General features: G+C 39.7%; 1 protein-coding gene across 4 annotated transcripts in view; it reads left to right on the forward strand.

Annotated features, from left to right (window-relative positions):
* Positions 1–16,241, forward strand: part of LOC117417708 (serine-rich coiled-coil domain-containing protein 2-like) — a 70,051-nt gene extending 53,810 nt beyond the window's left edge. For 3 of the 4 annotated variants that reach the window (XM_058985178.1, XM_034029918.3, XM_058985179.1), the window contains one exon: positions 9,280–16,241. In XM_058985178.1, the coding sequence (XP_058841161.1) occupies positions 9,280–10,062 (783 nt within the window). In that variant the 3' untranslated portion in view covers positions 10,063–16,241. Of the gene's footprint in view, positions 1–3,034; positions 3,120–9,279 lie in introns of all 4 variants that reach the window. The other variant, XM_058985180.1, reaches the window with a different exon arrangement.
* The last annotated feature ends 699 nt before the right edge of the window (positions 16,242–16,940 follow it).

Here is a 16,940-nt window from a genome sequence, read left to right on the forward strand (position 1 = left end):
CCAGCGAGGAGTTTGAATACAATTGTGATTCCCCACTAGAGGCAGTGGCGCCATGCCCAAACTGACTGGACTCAGGCTGGGCCGTTGAAACATTGGGAAAGTTAAAGAAAATAGCCTATACTCTCCTGGGATGAAGTGCTGTATCAGCAAGTGAGGCTTTCTTCAAAGTACAGATTGGCTCAATTTAAGTTTACTGTCAAAACCCCATGAAACAAAATTACTTGTTGATTGTCACTCCTGCTGAGCTGTGTCTGTCTAGATAGAGGCTGCCGGTGAATTCACGGATGAAACCTGGACTGCAATCCTACTTTGGCTACACTTTACTGTCCTGATTTGAAATAAATAGTGGTACAGTGCTCATGTGCTAAGTGCTTTGCAGAGTGTGTTATGAGAACTACAGTATTTGATATGTGACACGGTTGTTTTGGTGCAAAGGACATGGGAGCTATGATACTTATTGAAACTAAACTGTTGCAACACTAGTCATGTATCTCCGTTCCAGTGTAGCTTGGAAAATCTGAACAAAAACATAACCAACAAAGAAATACATTCAAAGGAGAAATGATAATTTGTTAAATATACTGATAACAGTCTTAAAGAAGCACCTTCTTAAATATCTGTAATAAAACATATATCTGTAAGCTTCCATTGTAATCGGTCCATACAAATCATGAATTGTATTAAGGTACTTTTTGCTGGGTTGTCCGTGCCAGGTACTGCTCAGTGAGCTAATTTAATAGCCTGAGCAGTCTGTTCGGCTTAATACTGGTACACAATCCTTACTAAACTCATTGTATGGACATGTATGGGTTCATTTAACAGTAATTGCACATAGGACACACTATATCTACATAGGTAATACTGTACAGTACTTGATTACAGTAGTACTTGGAGTGTGTGTATATATACAGACGTGCTCAAATTTGTTGGTACCCTTACAGCTCATTGAAATAATGCTTCATTCCTCCTGAAAAGTGATGAAATTAAAAGCTATTTTATCATGTATACTTGCATGCCTTTGATATGTCATAGAATAAAGCAAAGAAGCTGTGAGAAGAGATGAATTATTGCTTATTCTACAAAGATATTCAAAAATGGCCTGGACACATTTGTTGGTACCCCTTAGAAAAGATAATAAATAATTGGATTATAGTGATATTTCAAACTAATTAGTTTCTTTAATTAGTATCACACATGTCTCCAATCTTGTAATCAGTCATTCAGCCTATTTAAATGGAGAAAAGTAGTCACTGTGCTGTTTGGTATCATTGTGTACACCACACTGAACATGGACCAGAGAAAGCAAAGGAGAGAGTTGTCTGAGGAGATCAGAAAGAAAATAATAGACACGCGTGGTAAAGGTAAAGGCTACAAGACCATCTCCAAGCAGCTTGATGTTCCTGTGACAACAGTTGCAAATATTATTAAGAAGTTTAAGGTCCATGGAACTGTAGCCAACCTCCCTGGGCGCGGCCGCAAGAGGAAAATCGACCCCAGAGTGAACAGAAGGATAGTGCGAATGGTAGAAAAAGAACCAAGGATAACTGCCCAAGAAATACAAGCTGAACTCCAAGGTGAAGGTACGTCAGTTTCTGATCACACCATCCGTCGCTTTTTGAGCGAAAGTGGGCTCCATGGAAGAAGACCCAGGAGGACTCCACTTTTGACAGAAAAACATAAAAAAGCCAGACTGGAATTTGCTAAAATGCATATTGACAAGCCACAATCCTTCTGGGAGAATGTCCTTTGGACAGATGAGTCAAAACTGGAGCTTTTTGGCAAGTCACATCAGCTCTATGTTCACAGACGAAAAAATGAAGCTTTCAAAGAAAAGAACACCATACCTACAGTGAAACATGGAGGAGGCTCGGTTATGTTTTGGGGCTGCTTTGCTGCGCCTGGCACAGGGTGCCTTGAATCTGTGCAGGGCACAATGAAATCTCAAGACTATCAAGGCATTCTGGAGCGAAACGTACTGCCCAGTGTCAGAAAGCTCTGTCTCAGTCGCAGGTCATGGGTCCTCCAACAGGATAATGACCCAAAACACACAGCTAAAAGCATCCAAGAATGGATAAGAACAAAACATTGGACTATTCTGAAGTGGCCTTCTATGAGTCCTGATCTGAATCCTATCGAACATCTATGGAAAGAGCTGAAACTAGCAGTCTGGAGAAGGCACCCATCAAACCTGAGACAGCTGGAGCAGTTTGCTCAGGAAGAGTGGGCCAAACTACCTTTTAACAGGTGCAGAAGTCTCATTGAGAGCTACAGAAAACGTTTGATTGCAGTGATTGCCTCTAAAGGTTGTGCAACAAAATATTAGGTTAGCGGTCCCATCATTTTTGTCCATGCCATTTTCATTTGTTTTCTTATTTACAATATTATGTTGAATAAAAAATCAAAAGCAAAGTCTGATTTCTATTAAATATGGAATAAACAATGGTGGATGTCAATTACTTTTGTCAGTTTCAAGTTATCTCAGAGAAAATTGTGCATTCTTCGTTTTTTGTGGAGGGGTACCAACAAATTTGAGCACGTCTGTATATGCATGCATGCACTATTTGAAACAAATGATTGTTCGTCTAACATTTTAGTACATACAGGTGGACTTTGTGATTTCAAAGTTTGCATATATATATATATACAATTACTCTACATTTGATCACAACAGTAATCTGTACTTACAGAAAATAAAAATGCCAACAACACAGAGCAATGTGGAAGAGAGACTTCTGACACTTTCCAAAGTGATGACAATGTGTTATTCAGAAGGTGAAAAAAAAACTATGAAAGCTAACCAGTAGGGTGTTTGCTTAACCCGAGTGCGCTCAAGAATGGTTGACCTTCTTGTTCTGTATTAATAACCAGTGGGTGTTTTTTTGTGTTTGTTGAAATAGCAATGGGCAGCCCACAGTGATTTGGTGGTGTTGAGGCTCTGAAGACAATGAAGCACTAACCGGGAGAGGGGAAGGAGGTACTCTCTGTTTGGGCTTCTCTGTTGTTACACCTCTCCCCTTGTATTTTCTCTGCACAGGGTGTGCTGCCTGTCCCCTTCTTCTCTCCCTGGCAGGGTTCGTTCCAGGGGATCCCTCGACCCAGCGCTCCGCACCGCAGACAGAGTGAGTTCGCTCTCTCCCTCCTCACCCCGGTCAAACCTCCAGCCCCCCTCACCCCACTTACACGCAAGTTTGCACCTGTGCAAAGTCTGCCCCCCAATTTTGCTTCAAGGACAAAAGCAATGCTGTAGCACTATCAAGAAGCACCTGTAACCATTTTCAATTTGGAGCCCGCAGACGTTATAGTGAGTGTTGTGTCCAGCAGACTTGGAGCTGTAGAATAGATTCTAAGCTATATAATACAATACATAGTACACCCTGATATTGAAGTGATACAAGCCATCTGATGTTATACTGTTTTTAATTATTGTTTTTTTTTTAACTATATATTATTACAAAAAACAGTATAGGTGGCTATAAGATAGTCAGATTTTCATATGAGGTCACATCAACAAGAAAGCCTAGTAACCTGTTGCTGTGACCTCTCCTGGGTGGATTTCAGCTTGTATATGTTGTATATATCACACAGCACCCAATATGATATACTATGTTGTTGTTTTCCTTTACTTGCTCTTTAATGCAGTACAATCCTGTAGTACAAGGTTTTGCATCACCACTACAAAGTTACTGCACCCTAAACACTGCTGTATTAGTGCAGAAGGGCCATTTTTAGTAGCGTGAACCTAAATTGTCTGGAACTAGTTTTGTTCATGAACATTGCTTTTCTCCTCACTCACTAAAACAGAGGCAGACTTCTCACTGGTTCTGCCTGAACAGAAACGGTCCCTCTGTCTTTACCTGCCGTGTCCTCTGTTTCTTTTCTTGAAGTAATCCACTCCCCCAGTCTGCCGCTCCCTTCTCGCACCCTCAGCCTGCCTCCAATGCATCCATTACATACCTGCAAACTGGGTTCAGTACACCGAGCAACTACTGTTCTGCAATAAGAGAGCTAGCAGCACCATTCCGAGTTGTGATAGATGCCCATTGAGGTTATTGATTCAGTATAATGCTTAACACAATGTCAGCAGTAAACAGAAGTGACCTCACGTCATGCTTGAAGGAAGCGGGGGAACACAGCCTTATTAATTATTACTTACCAGTACTAACTTGTGCTCATCCCATTGGCTTGCTCACACACACCAAACCCATTTATTGTTAATCCAGTCTCAGAAAATGTAGGAGACTGGGAGGAACGGGAATCACGAAATGATACACATTTCAATGGGAGGCTTTTACATTTTGGCGAAATTGGTCGGAAACATATCAAACCTTTGTTACAAGCTAAACAGCCATGGCTGGTATGAAGTGCATGGGATACTCACAGGGGCAAGAAAAGATCATTTTTGACAGCAATCTAGAATTTTGACTTTTTCCCCATCAATATTTTACACTTGTTATCCATCTAGTACCAAACTGATAATTATTTTGTTTGCATTTTCTTTTTTTTTTTTACAGAGGATAACCTTAGCTAGACCGCTCATGTATCACATTTATAGCTTGGTATATTATGCTGCTCAACTGGCATCTGAGCCTAATTGGTATAGTGCTGTTGGTGTATAATGCAGAGCGTTTTCCAAAGGTTGGCAACGAGGGTCTGGGGGGAAGAAAGCTAAAAAAGCGAAGTTTTTACATTCAGTACTGGCAAATGTTTTACACCTCTGCTAAGGGTCATGAGATTGAATAAATATATAACTTGTATATTAAAAATCCTGTCATAGCTGCCTAGCACCCCCACACACACCCACACACACACACACCCACACACACGTACACAAATTGATTCTGCAAGATCTTGTGAGCTCCAGTGAATCTAATTCATTACACAGTTTGTTTGATCTTCTCTTCCTGCAAGCTCCAAAATATTATAATCGCACATATAGATGTGCTGGATGTGGGCTCACATCAAAGAGACAGAGGTGGGAAGGTCAAGGTTTCATTTTCCGCAGAGTGTGTGTGTGTGCACTTCATCAGACAATCAGCTTTATACTTCTGCCAACAGATCATTCTTTTTTTTATGTAATTAATTGAATTTGTCCATATTCAAATCTTATATATATATATAATCTGTTCTATTCACAAAGCTTTTTAGTGAAAGATATGATTAAAACTGTTCTATGATACTGTTTGAATACTCTTTAGGACAGTTTCATGAATATTAAACATGTTTTTCAGCATAAAAAAAGCTGCAGTATGTGATGTCAGTCTACTTAGCAACAAGTTCTCATAAAATTCTCTTGGTTGTGGTAGGATCAAATGGATGACTAACAGTGCAGACTGTCTCTGTGCTTGTGTATCTCTGTCTCTCTCTCTCTCTCTCAATGCTCTTGCTATGTCTGCTTCTCTGTGTGATGCCATTGTCCTTGTTGTTTTTCTCCCTCTGCTTCTCCCCATTATGCCATTGGCAAGGAGTGGAGGAGCTAGTGCATTACTTCCGTGATAAAGCGTGGTACAGTACCAGTTTCAGATTTCTCTCCCCTCCTCCCCTCTGCATGGTGATGCATGCCGATAGCCCGCATGATGCACAAGGTCAACCCACACAGTGTTGCACCATCTCAAGCATCCGCTATTGCCTTACTCTAGTTTCAGAGCAGGTAGCTTCAAATTATAATTTTTTTTTTTATAAAATAGTGACTCGAATTGCATAAGTTTTTTATAAAACATTTGTTTTACTTTTTTATATAGGCTGCGTTAATTTGCGTTTCTTCAGTTGTAATTGCCTGTTTCTTTCTTCATAAACATATGTTTCGATATAGAGATGTGCCATCTAGTGAACAGTTACTGGGAATTATGTTTCCTACTCTGTTGCTGGCAATAGACAAGAGCTGTGACCTACTGAAGATAGTGCTGTCGCCTACTGGTGTGTACATCCACTGTGGGTGATCAAGCATGTGTCTGCGGTCAATTTGAGAACTGAAGTGTAGCTTCTGAACTTAGACCAAAGCACCTAAACACAGACTACTGTATATACCAAAACGTTATTTAAAAAAGTAAATAATAATAATTACAATATTCAAGTGTTTGCAATATGAACCATGATTGCATACATCCGAAAACAAGTCAAGAGGACATCTGACTTTAATCTGAAGTTTTTACTCGTTTTAATATTTTTGAATATGATGTACTGTGTTTGTGTGTGTGTGTACAGTACTTGTTTTTTTTCCATACCTGTGAGCTTCTAAAGTCTCAGTAGACTTAAAATGTGATGTATTTATTTTATTTTTTTATGAAAGAAAATGTTTTAATGCAGTAATATTGGTATCCCCTAACTTGTGCCTGTGTGGAGCTGATACAAAACTATAAGAAAATGAGGGGCAGATTTGATAAACATCTTCTCAGGATAACCACAATGGGTAGTTGATGCAATTACAGGGTATAGGTTAATCAAATCCATCCTGAGGTAGACCCTTTAGATAATCATGTACCTTCTTCAGATCGTAACAGTGGTCAAAAAATTACCGGCTGAACTAGACATTGTTCCATTATGTTTCTGGCTGATTTTAAGGCTACACTCAATGTAAGTGCCTCACAGGTATTGTAATATTCGACTGGGTTTGTTATTATGAGTGTCTTGTATGCTCTCCAAAATTTCTGTTTCTCTTTCACATCCAGCCCTCCTCTTTTTCTCTCCCTCTTTCTCTTTTTTCCCTACTTTTTTCTCATTTTCTCTCTTTTCCTCACCATTCTCTCCTGCCCTTTCCTTTTTTCTCCTATTCTCTGCCTCCTTTACCCTTTCACTTACTCTCTTTTTTATCTTCTATCTGACCCCTAAACTCTCTCTGTCTCCTTCCTGTGCTTCCTTCTAGATGAGACGGCGTTCTTTCCATGTGCCGGCTTGTTTTAATTTCTTTTGTGACTTTGTGCCTGTATTTTCATTATTTATTAATTTTGAAGAATAACTGTGTAGGAAGCCATAGGTGGCAAAGTTATTCTGTAAATCACTTTTCATTATTGCTTTGTCATGTTATCTAATTTGGTGATCACTGGGAAATCATTACACTACTTCCCTCAATTCAGTGGCGAAGAGAAGTTCAGAAATCAAGGTTATTCCCTCCTTGAAACGCATGACTTTGTTCTCCGGTTGTCAGACTGTGTCATTGTCAACAGGTTCCATAATCCTTGTGAGGAGTAATGCATTTTTTTTTATTAAGTCCTGTTAAGAAGGTCATCATTCCTTTCTTAAGCCTGCCACCCTGAAGACATTAAGATCTTTAGACAAGGACCAAAGTAGAAGCAACGTGACGTAGGGGCTGATTTCATCAACCTAAAGTCTCTGCTGTGTCATTTTTTTCTTTTGAGTATTTTACAGCACTGGGGAATCATTTTGTATTTCATCATCCAACCAGATTCCCTGATTCTGTAAAATGCTCTAGAAAAATCCCACTGTGGCTTATGCTAGCGCGGTGTAAGCTAATCAGATCAACCCCTTGGTTTAGTCTAATTTTACTTCAGGGTATATGATTGCGGGTTTAAAAGTCATTGTTCTAAACATGCTCTATATTTCTGTACCAACAGAGACCTTTCAGTAAAAAAAAATAATATATTGCCAACAGTTCAGAGTTTGCATAGTAGACAGTTGTGTGAATGGGAATTGGACAGTACCTACTGCATGTAAAGGCTGTGCTGTAGAGTTGCTAATTTTTCTACATATGGATTCAACATAAGTGAAACATGCATGTATCCCTATTGTATTGTACATGGAAAACCATGATGACCGTATTGAGAAAACAAAAAAGGTTACAGGAATACTTTAATTATTTACCTACAATGCACAATGGATAAATAATTGAATAGAAGTAAACTCTTCCATAATTTCAGCAGAGCTGTGTAACGCAGAACAGAGCCTGTCTGCTTCAGTCCTTGGGTGCTTTTGTGCTTTTCCATAAAAGGAAAGGCTCTCTGTTTGGATTCCTCTTTATTGTATGATTGATTGTCAAGCCAGTAGTGGCAGAAATAGCAAGTAGTTTTTACCCTGCGAGAGAGTTAAATGTTAATCAGGATTTATTGTCCCCAGTGGGATTAACCTTTCGGTAAGTGGAGGTTTAACTGGCCTGTAGTCACGAAACACTTTCTTTCTCTGGGTGTCATTATCGCTTTTTTTTTTTATTTCTGTATCCATCATCCCTTATTGTCAGTACCCTGTGTTGCGGGCAGTGACATCCTGATGCAGGCTTCAGTTTTAAAACCCTTATTAGCGCAACTTTTTCTTGTGCTGGAGATCTCTTTGTTCTTTGCTTGTGTGTTTTGCTTTTATGCAGATATGCAGACTTTAATACTACACACTAGATTAAGTGTTGTTTCCTGTGTTGCTCTATGAAAAACACAGTATCCTAAAAAAAACTGGAAATAAGCAAAGAACCTACTGATCTTCAGCACAACGGAAGGGAGCTAGTGATATTAATAATGCTAATAAGAGGTAAAAAAAAAAAAAAAAGGATTTAAAAGCCTGTGTTATCAATACTTAAAAGCCTTCATTGAAAAACAGTTCCCTAAAACTAAGTTTCACCACCCTGTTGTTTAATTGAACTTTCTAATATGTTTTCGTAACGGTTGCTCAACTGTGTTGACCACCATGTTGGTCTGCAGGTAGTAGCGACCCCTAGTCCCCAGTGTCCCTTTGATAAATGTAACTCCTGCACCTGTTTCACAGCTTAGGGAATGTAGAGCTTGCAGACCTTCAGATGGAAAGGGACTTTATCTATCAAATAAAGAACGGGGGACTGAAATACCTGCAGACCAACATACAGGAGAGATGGTGCTATAGCGTTTTACCTTCAGAGAAATGGGTACTTAATTAAAAATGGGACCTGAGGACTATACTACTGTACAAAAAGGCTGTTTTAGAAATGGACATGCATGCTCAAAAGGGGGACTGACAAAGAATCTTTATCCCCAACGCAACATAGGGACAGGGCCTCTTGTCCCTCCATGCTGTGGTAAGACCTCTTCTCTTGAAATAAGCATGCTTGATGAAAGGGGCTGTAAAAAACATCTCCAGTTATGCTTCTCATTATTGTAAAATAGTGCCCTCCCTGGAAAATTGCACACTTTTACAGGCAAATAATCAACTTTATGCATTGTTGGAAATATGTTTTTTCATAACCTTGCCACACAAAGCAAGTCCATATGTGAATAATTATTTAAACAGATCACTGTCTTAACAATTTTTAATATTAATAATATTAAATTGTGCCCCCCCCCCCCTCCCCCGATCTGCTTCCCACAGCCTCAAATACTACATCCTTCCAGCCCCAGACGCACAGACACCCCCAGCAAGGGAAGACTAGCAAGATCAACCCCCACCGAGGACCCCAGTAGCTGTCCAGGGAGCACCTTGCACAACGCCAATGACAGCTGCCTGCAGCAGCCGCAGCAAACCGTTCTCCATGGCCCAGTCTCGGGTCCTCCCGCTGCTGCTTATTCTGCTCCTGCGTTGGGGGACCCTGCTGCTGAGCAGCCCCCAGACCCAGACAAGCTCAGCTTGCTGCTGAGTGCGGCTCTCAAAATCGACGAGGCTGATCGCAGACCGACTGAACCCCACGCCAGAAGCAACTCTTTCGGGATGTCTCTCCAGATCCAGCCCCTTCCCGACGTATCCCCACTCGCTTCCAACAGACAGGTCAAGATGCCCCCGAGACTCTCTCAGAAATTGTCTAAGAGACAGCCACCCGGCCTCCTGCAGCCGCCCAGGTTTCACAACAGGGTCCTCAAAGCCTCTGAGGTATCAGAGGTCCCCGCGGCAACCAAGGGCAAATCACCCGAGTCCAGCCAGAACCACAAAAAGACGCCAGAGAGCAGGCTGAACTCCAAGCTGCAGCCTCCTAACGCCACCCTGCTCTTCAAGACTAAGCAGCCACCGCAGTCACTGAAGACCCAGCCTGACGGTTACTCCGAGTCCAAGGATTCGGGGTCCACGCAGGCCTCTACCTCTCTGGGCTTCCCCAGGTCCCTGATTCAAAGAGATAGCTCTGCTCAGCTCTCCCGTTTCCCCAAACCAAAGGTCCACTGAGCCTGCAGAAAACAAACAAACTAGGCTTTTTGTTGGCACATTGTTACCACTTTAAATGGGGACAACCCCAGTACCTGATTTTAACAATAATAAACACAGTAAGCAACTAATTACGTCAGCTGCTTGCCTCAGTGGCTACAGTCTCCCACCTGACAGAGTGCTTTGAAATGAGAATGTCATGTACCCAGTGCCTCGCTGTGCCAGTGTCCATTTCACCCCATGCAATATGCTTTGTACCCATTAACCAGAAACAGGTAACAGCGTGCAGTTAATTCCTAAAGGCTCTAGCACTAAATACACGTTGCTGGTGTATGTGCAAGTTCAACTCATCTGCTCTCCCCTGCTATGTAGACATTAAGGTTGTGATAGTGGGGGATCTGCTTATGCATTCCAGACTGTATGAATATTTGTTTGTTTGTTGGTTTTCCTGCAAGATGTACCAATCATACTGGTCCTTGGTGCATTATGAATTCTCTAAATTGATGTGTTGTTTCTTAGCCCTTAATCGTCCTAATCTAGTCTGTTTAACACAGATAAAAAAAAAAAAAAGATAATTGTCAGACCTGATATTTGCACTGCCTGATACTGCAGAGTGATCATAAAATAGGTTTATATAAATATTTATTTATTAAACATGTTTACCAGGAGAAACCCTAATGAGATTTCTGAACACACATTTTATCAATCATACAGTACATCATAAATATATGCACCTAATATTGTGCAGAGGAATCTATATGTGCATATACACACAGTGCAGCGATTCTGAGGGGTTTTATTCCAAATCATTTTCTGACATTAAAAAAATATATAAACCTGAATCACATATGTAAAAAAAAACACAAAATCAACGTAAGACTTGCAAGCTGCAAATTCAAATATTAAATGTAGCTGTTTGTGTTCATTGTAGCTGTGTGCTAATACAGACAATACATGAAAACAAATACAGTGGTTGAGTGAGAGAAACATGCCGAATGAAGAGATATTATCCTGTTCAGTGTTTAAAGGTATGGATTAATGAAGAACAGTGTCAAGGTAATACATACACTGCATCCTACTTCATTGCTCACTGTTAACTAGGGGCAGGGGTACAAATATATTGTTAACTTGAGGAAGATTAAGAATTTTGAGCTGTGTATAGAATTGGAACTGTTGGGCATACTGTTATTGATCCGCTCTCCTGCTTATTTATTGATTGATTGATTGATTGATTTTTAAAACACTGCACTGAAAGCTCGAGAACACTTCAATGCCTCCCCTGCCTTCTAATCTCTACCACTGGGTTCAGTGGGGTTCCTTCTTAAAGGGAGATTAAATAAAAAAATAAACAATCCAGTGCCATGGCTTTAGTAGCTCAGTACTTTCCCTTTCCTGTGGTGCTGTGCCATCAAACTGCCAGGAGGACTGCCCTGGAAAACACAGCTGTGTTTGCAAAAATGGCAATGTGGCCTTTCATTTAATAAACACATCTCGCCCAATATGAAGGCTTGATTGAATGGCGCCATAAAACAGGAACAGGAATGTAGTGCCAGGTGCTGTATTTTTGATTGAATCCCTCAGGACAGGGGGTAAGGGTTTTTCTGTATGCTCGATAAGTACAGTCACATGTGAGCATATTGTCCTGCAGATGTAAACAATGCAATCCTAAACTGAGATTGTGAAAATGGGCAGTTAGGATACCTACTGAAAATAAAACGGCAATGGACCACTAGCCTTAGTCAAAGACATGTCTTGGTCTTTAAGTTAGCAAAACCCAACTAAAATAATCAGATCGTGTTTGTGTGTGCACAAAACTGTGTATAGGTATGTGTCTGTACATTTAAGAAAACCTGTTTGTATAATTAATTACACTAGCATCAATAACCAAGTTAAAATATTTCACAAATAACTCACCAACCACATTGCACTGTATCTAGTGTCTAGCTACTGTACTGTTGTTTTTGCCTGACATCCTTCAGCTTGTATTTCTAGCACAATCCTTTTCAGAAGAATCTAATTTCTATGCTGCCATCACATTTTTTTTGGCAGGTTTCCAATCAGTTATGGGGTCCTAATTGCCACTAATTCATGCATCCCAAATGTCGAAACCTCTTTAAAGTCTGCTAAACAGAATCAAACAAATTGTAGTGACTCTTTTAGAGCCTTCATAAATTCCTTCTGCTTTGCAGCGCCCAAACTGATAGACGTGTACTTTATTTAAAAGCCTTCTTTGACTGTTTGACAGCCTAATATATACCGGAACTCGTAAAGTTGTCTGCTGTTAATATCCTGTGCCTATAACTTATTTAAACAAACATAAAATAGTGGCTGCTTGACGTCTTGACGTCTGGTACACACATATTGAATTGGATTCAAGTGCTGGCCATTGCTAATCTCTATTTAGAAAAGCAATGGATGAAGTGTCTGTTCTCGCTAACTGCTTAAATATGTACAACTGCTGTGAACTTGTAAAAAAGATTCAGGTCCAATCCATGAACAAGACCTGGTACACATGCGCTACAAAAATGATCTTGTGGCAGCAGTCTGAGCAATCAGACCCATGCTAAATGCTTTTAGAACTGGTCAGACTTAATACAGGAGCTGTGGAAGCTGTGATATGTCTCCCCTTCAAAGCTGAGTTTAACCATGAAGGATTAACAGTTTATCTGTTAGTTAACAGTTTACCTGTTAGTTTGGCACTGATTCCACTCTGGAATATGTTGTCCACTGTAGTCAACATGTACTCTATGACACAGAAGTGCCACAGTGGAAACATTTTGAGGAGAAGAATTACCCAACTAGAAGATAAGAAGCTGATATCATAGAAATACTTAAAGAGCAAATTTAGCGTGGGCCTGCTTGTTCTGTTTCTCTCCACCTGGTGGCACTATATGTTAAAATACAGTGAATAATTAAAGAGTTGGATACTGTACTGGTAGTTTTCGCACCAAAGTGTAATATAAAACCTGACCAGACACACGCACACAGTTACTTGAATGAGTCCAAACAGTTGTTTGGGACATAGATGTAACCTTAGCTCGCTAAATTAATATTTATTTAGCCAGTGATGGCACATTCATTAAGCATGTTAATATACTTGAGGGTACTTGTAAACAACATGCTGTACTGTAATCCTCAGCCTAGTCGCTCTTCTGTTTCCTCCTTGTTATAAGCAGTGTTGTTTTTATTAAAGCACACTTGTTGAGAGAATTGGTTGTGTGTTGTTTCAAGAGGGCTTTGCTATGCTAAGTTATTTAAAAAATATTATTATCACAATTAATATTTTTATTTAAATTCAAGTTAGCTAAAGGTTTTGTAGCCTACATTAGGCCTCAGCAAGAGGATTCTTTTTTATTATTATTTGTAAAATTGCCTTTATTATTATTTAGAAATTATACAAAATGTCAACCTTAAAAAAAACTCTCTCTTCATACATACGATTTAAAATGTTGTAAAAACAATAAACTGGTCTGGAGTGCTACTAATGCAAAGCTAGCTGACTTGCTTATAATTTGTAGAAGGGATGGGGAGTGAGAGGGAATGACCAGCTGAATTCTTTACTACACTCACACACCTTGCACAAGCAGACCAACCACTGATGAAATGCAGGAGTGCGGCAAGTAAAATCCTGAATTCTTGCTTGACCGTTAGTCACGGATTCTAACAGATGTGCTGCTGTTTCTCATGCAGGTGGCGGTAACTTTATGCAAACCAATCTTTGTGTCGCTTATAACTTTCATTCAGAGTAAGGCGGGGAGAGGGTGTTTTGCCATAACATTACACGGTGTACTCTATGAATCCAGCTTTCCAAGGTTACACGATTTACACACGTTTCGTATGGAGGCTTGTGTATGTGCAGGCTGAGTTAGAACGATAGTTTGAAAGCGGAAACACAAGTACATTTCATCAGGTTTTTTGCATCAGACTTTGTGATTGAGTGTTTTTGGATAAATGCATGCAGGAAGGTGATAAAGTTAGAAGGATGCCATTCGTCTTATCTATACAGGTGTATTATGTGCATGTGAAATTACTGCAGTTTTGAGACAAAGAGTGTCCATATCAAGGGCACCTTGTGGCCTGTATTGTTATTATGGGGTCTGTACTTGCCTACACATGGCTATTTTGCACACAGTATGCTCCCTTACTTGCATTGAAGCCATGTGATGAAAAATGCTTGATTTCTCCCTTCTTGGGTTACTAATTGATTCATGACTAGTTTTAATGGTCTATCGCAGTGAAGCTGCAGGCAGTGACCTCGTCAGGTTTATTTCTTTTAGAAGCTGCTACAGGAGCAGAGAGGCATGCGTTTTGATGGAAGAGATGTACGCTAATGGACAAAGTGTTTGTCAAACTTGTCTATCTCTGGGTTCCCACTAGACTTTTAAATGCAAAACCGTGCAATACATTATCTCTAGGCAAATAAGTAGTGACTTAAGCATGTGAGAGGTTGAAACGGTTACATGAGTCTTCAATACCATTGCGATGGGGGGGGGGGATCAAGTCAGGCTAAAGCTCTTCCGCCAGGTTTATTTGTTTTCACTACAGTACCTGCGAGACACACCACTTCCCCTGCGATGTGGACTGTGTTTGTTATTGGTGGGGCTCAGCAACACAGCCTTCAAGGCTTAAAAACCGGTCTGGAATCCTTTTTCGTTTTTGCAGTAATCTCATTGCTTACCCCTTGCTGCCTTGAGCATTGTGGTTATTGCTCTAGTTTTGTTTTAATATAAAACTGCTGTTTGTAATATATCTATTTCAATGTTACCCACCTTTATACAACCCTGGCCCTAACAAATTTCCCATGGGGAAAAAAAAACAACTCATCATTTCTGCTGCAGAGCATCCACTTCTGTACATCAGCTGTGTAGGGAGGTTGCAACTGATTTTCAGATCAGATCTTAAAACTGTGTACAACACTATATTGCCTGTTCAGATTACCTTTAGGGCAGAAAAAGAATGATGCGCCAGGGAGCTGATTACACAACACCAGAGCAGCTTTTAGCATGTCTCTCGGTGGTAACACTTTTGTTTAGGTGTCCATTTCTAAGAGGTTGTATACCATCTATAAACATTTTCATTGTTTTATTAACGGTCCGTGATAAGAGATAGTAACACTCTACCACAGTGCACTGTTGCTGTCATTTTTGTTATAACTTCTTTATAAGAATGTTATAATATAAATGATAACATTCATGCATGAACCCACTTCTAAGAGAAACCTAAAACTGAGTGTTATCCTGTAGTCTGGAGTTTGTTCTTATCCAGGTTTATTGCAGGGCATGATGCAATGTGGATGTTATAGATCACCATGCATACACCCAGGCTTGCTACTGCTGATTTCCTTTGACGTCCTATCAGCTACATACAAGCTGAGTTAACCCACTACAAAGTAGATGTATGCAACAGAAAGTAATAGCCCATAATATCAAAGTGTGTAATAGTTTAACTACTGTCTCCCCATAGACTGCTGTATATGTTTCTGAGTGTTCGGTGGCTACCTCTAATCAAGTTGAGAGTGTATTCCTCACGCAGTCTTTGAAAAAACACTCAACTTGATTAGGAGGTAAGCCACTGAACACTAACAAACATATTACAATATTTAAATGTAAATTAAACAACAGACAACAAGCTGATATTAACATATTTAATCTACACTTTAGTTGATATTGACACGTTCCAATTGTAAATTATAATATCAAATATACACCACTTCATGGATTGATCTGGAAATGTAAACTGACGTATTTCTTCAGCTGGTTATTTGGGTCACCACTCTCCAGACCTGATACTGTAACATATACATAAAATGTATAAAATGTTTTTGTGAAAAATGTAATGCATTGTTTTTGTTGTTATTGTTTTCAGTGAAACTGAGCACCTGTACTGCTGCATTCTCATGTATCTTCCTATTGTATAATCAATACAGAAACAAAAAAGGAGAATATACTGTTATATATAAATATGTAATGGATCTTACTAAATTGTAAAATGTATGCTAGAGATGTGGTAAGAGGTTAAGAAGAGCATATGTAAAGAAAGTCAATCAGAAATGCACTTTAAATGATGTTCAGTTATCAGGGCTGGGGACCAGACCCCACTTCTGTCTGTTGTGCTATTTGTAATAGTCTTTTCTTCCCCTGTTTCCCGTACTCTCTTACAAGGGTGTGATTCAAAACGTAATAAAGACTGCACAGAATCTATCATGCTTGATCCTGTTTGGTTTTCGCTATTTTGTATTATTGAACTTGCTAAGTGGGCTGTTTTATCTTGGTGGCTTAAAGTGGGTGTTCATAATCAACCCCACAAGCAACAAATCCATTAAGTGCTAAGAAAAATAGTTACCCCTTACATGCGCATAAAACAGGCGTTGTTTATGGCATTAATTACAGGTTGGTAAAATGTAAATATTTAAAAATACAAACAGTGAGAAGTACTTTACCTATACCTTCAGACTGGAACACATTACACACAGAACTCCGATCCACAGTGTCACGTTCTCGTTTTAACTGTTGTTTGATCTTTTGAACCAGCGTTGTGATTGCAATTCATGTGCTTTAGGTACAATAATACCTGTATGCTTTTATATAACTTGCTCTTCTCCCTTTTAAGGTAAGAGGTGGAGTTATTGTCTCAGAAATAGTAGACTGGAAATCCTAACACTGCTGCCCCTTGTGCAATTTACATGGTTGAAAAGTAAGTAATTAGACTCCATAAAAGCCTTCAAGTAGAACTGAAACATGCACGTGCATGTTATTGTACATGGCGATATTACATCTGCATTGAGAAAACTTATCTTATAAAGCAAGATGCACTTTCATTGAAAGCCTTCAAGTAGAACTGAAAACATGCATGTGCCAGTAAAATAAAAGCTATGTGAGGCTCCAAGTTGTGCACCAGGG

Source organism: Acipenser ruthenus, chromosome 13, assembly GCF_902713425.1.
Source record: "Acipenser ruthenus chromosome 13, fAciRut3.2 maternal haplotype, whole genome shotgun sequence".
Taxonomy (NCBI): Eukaryota; Metazoa; Chordata; class Actinopteri; order Acipenseriformes; family Acipenseridae; genus Acipenser; species Acipenser ruthenus.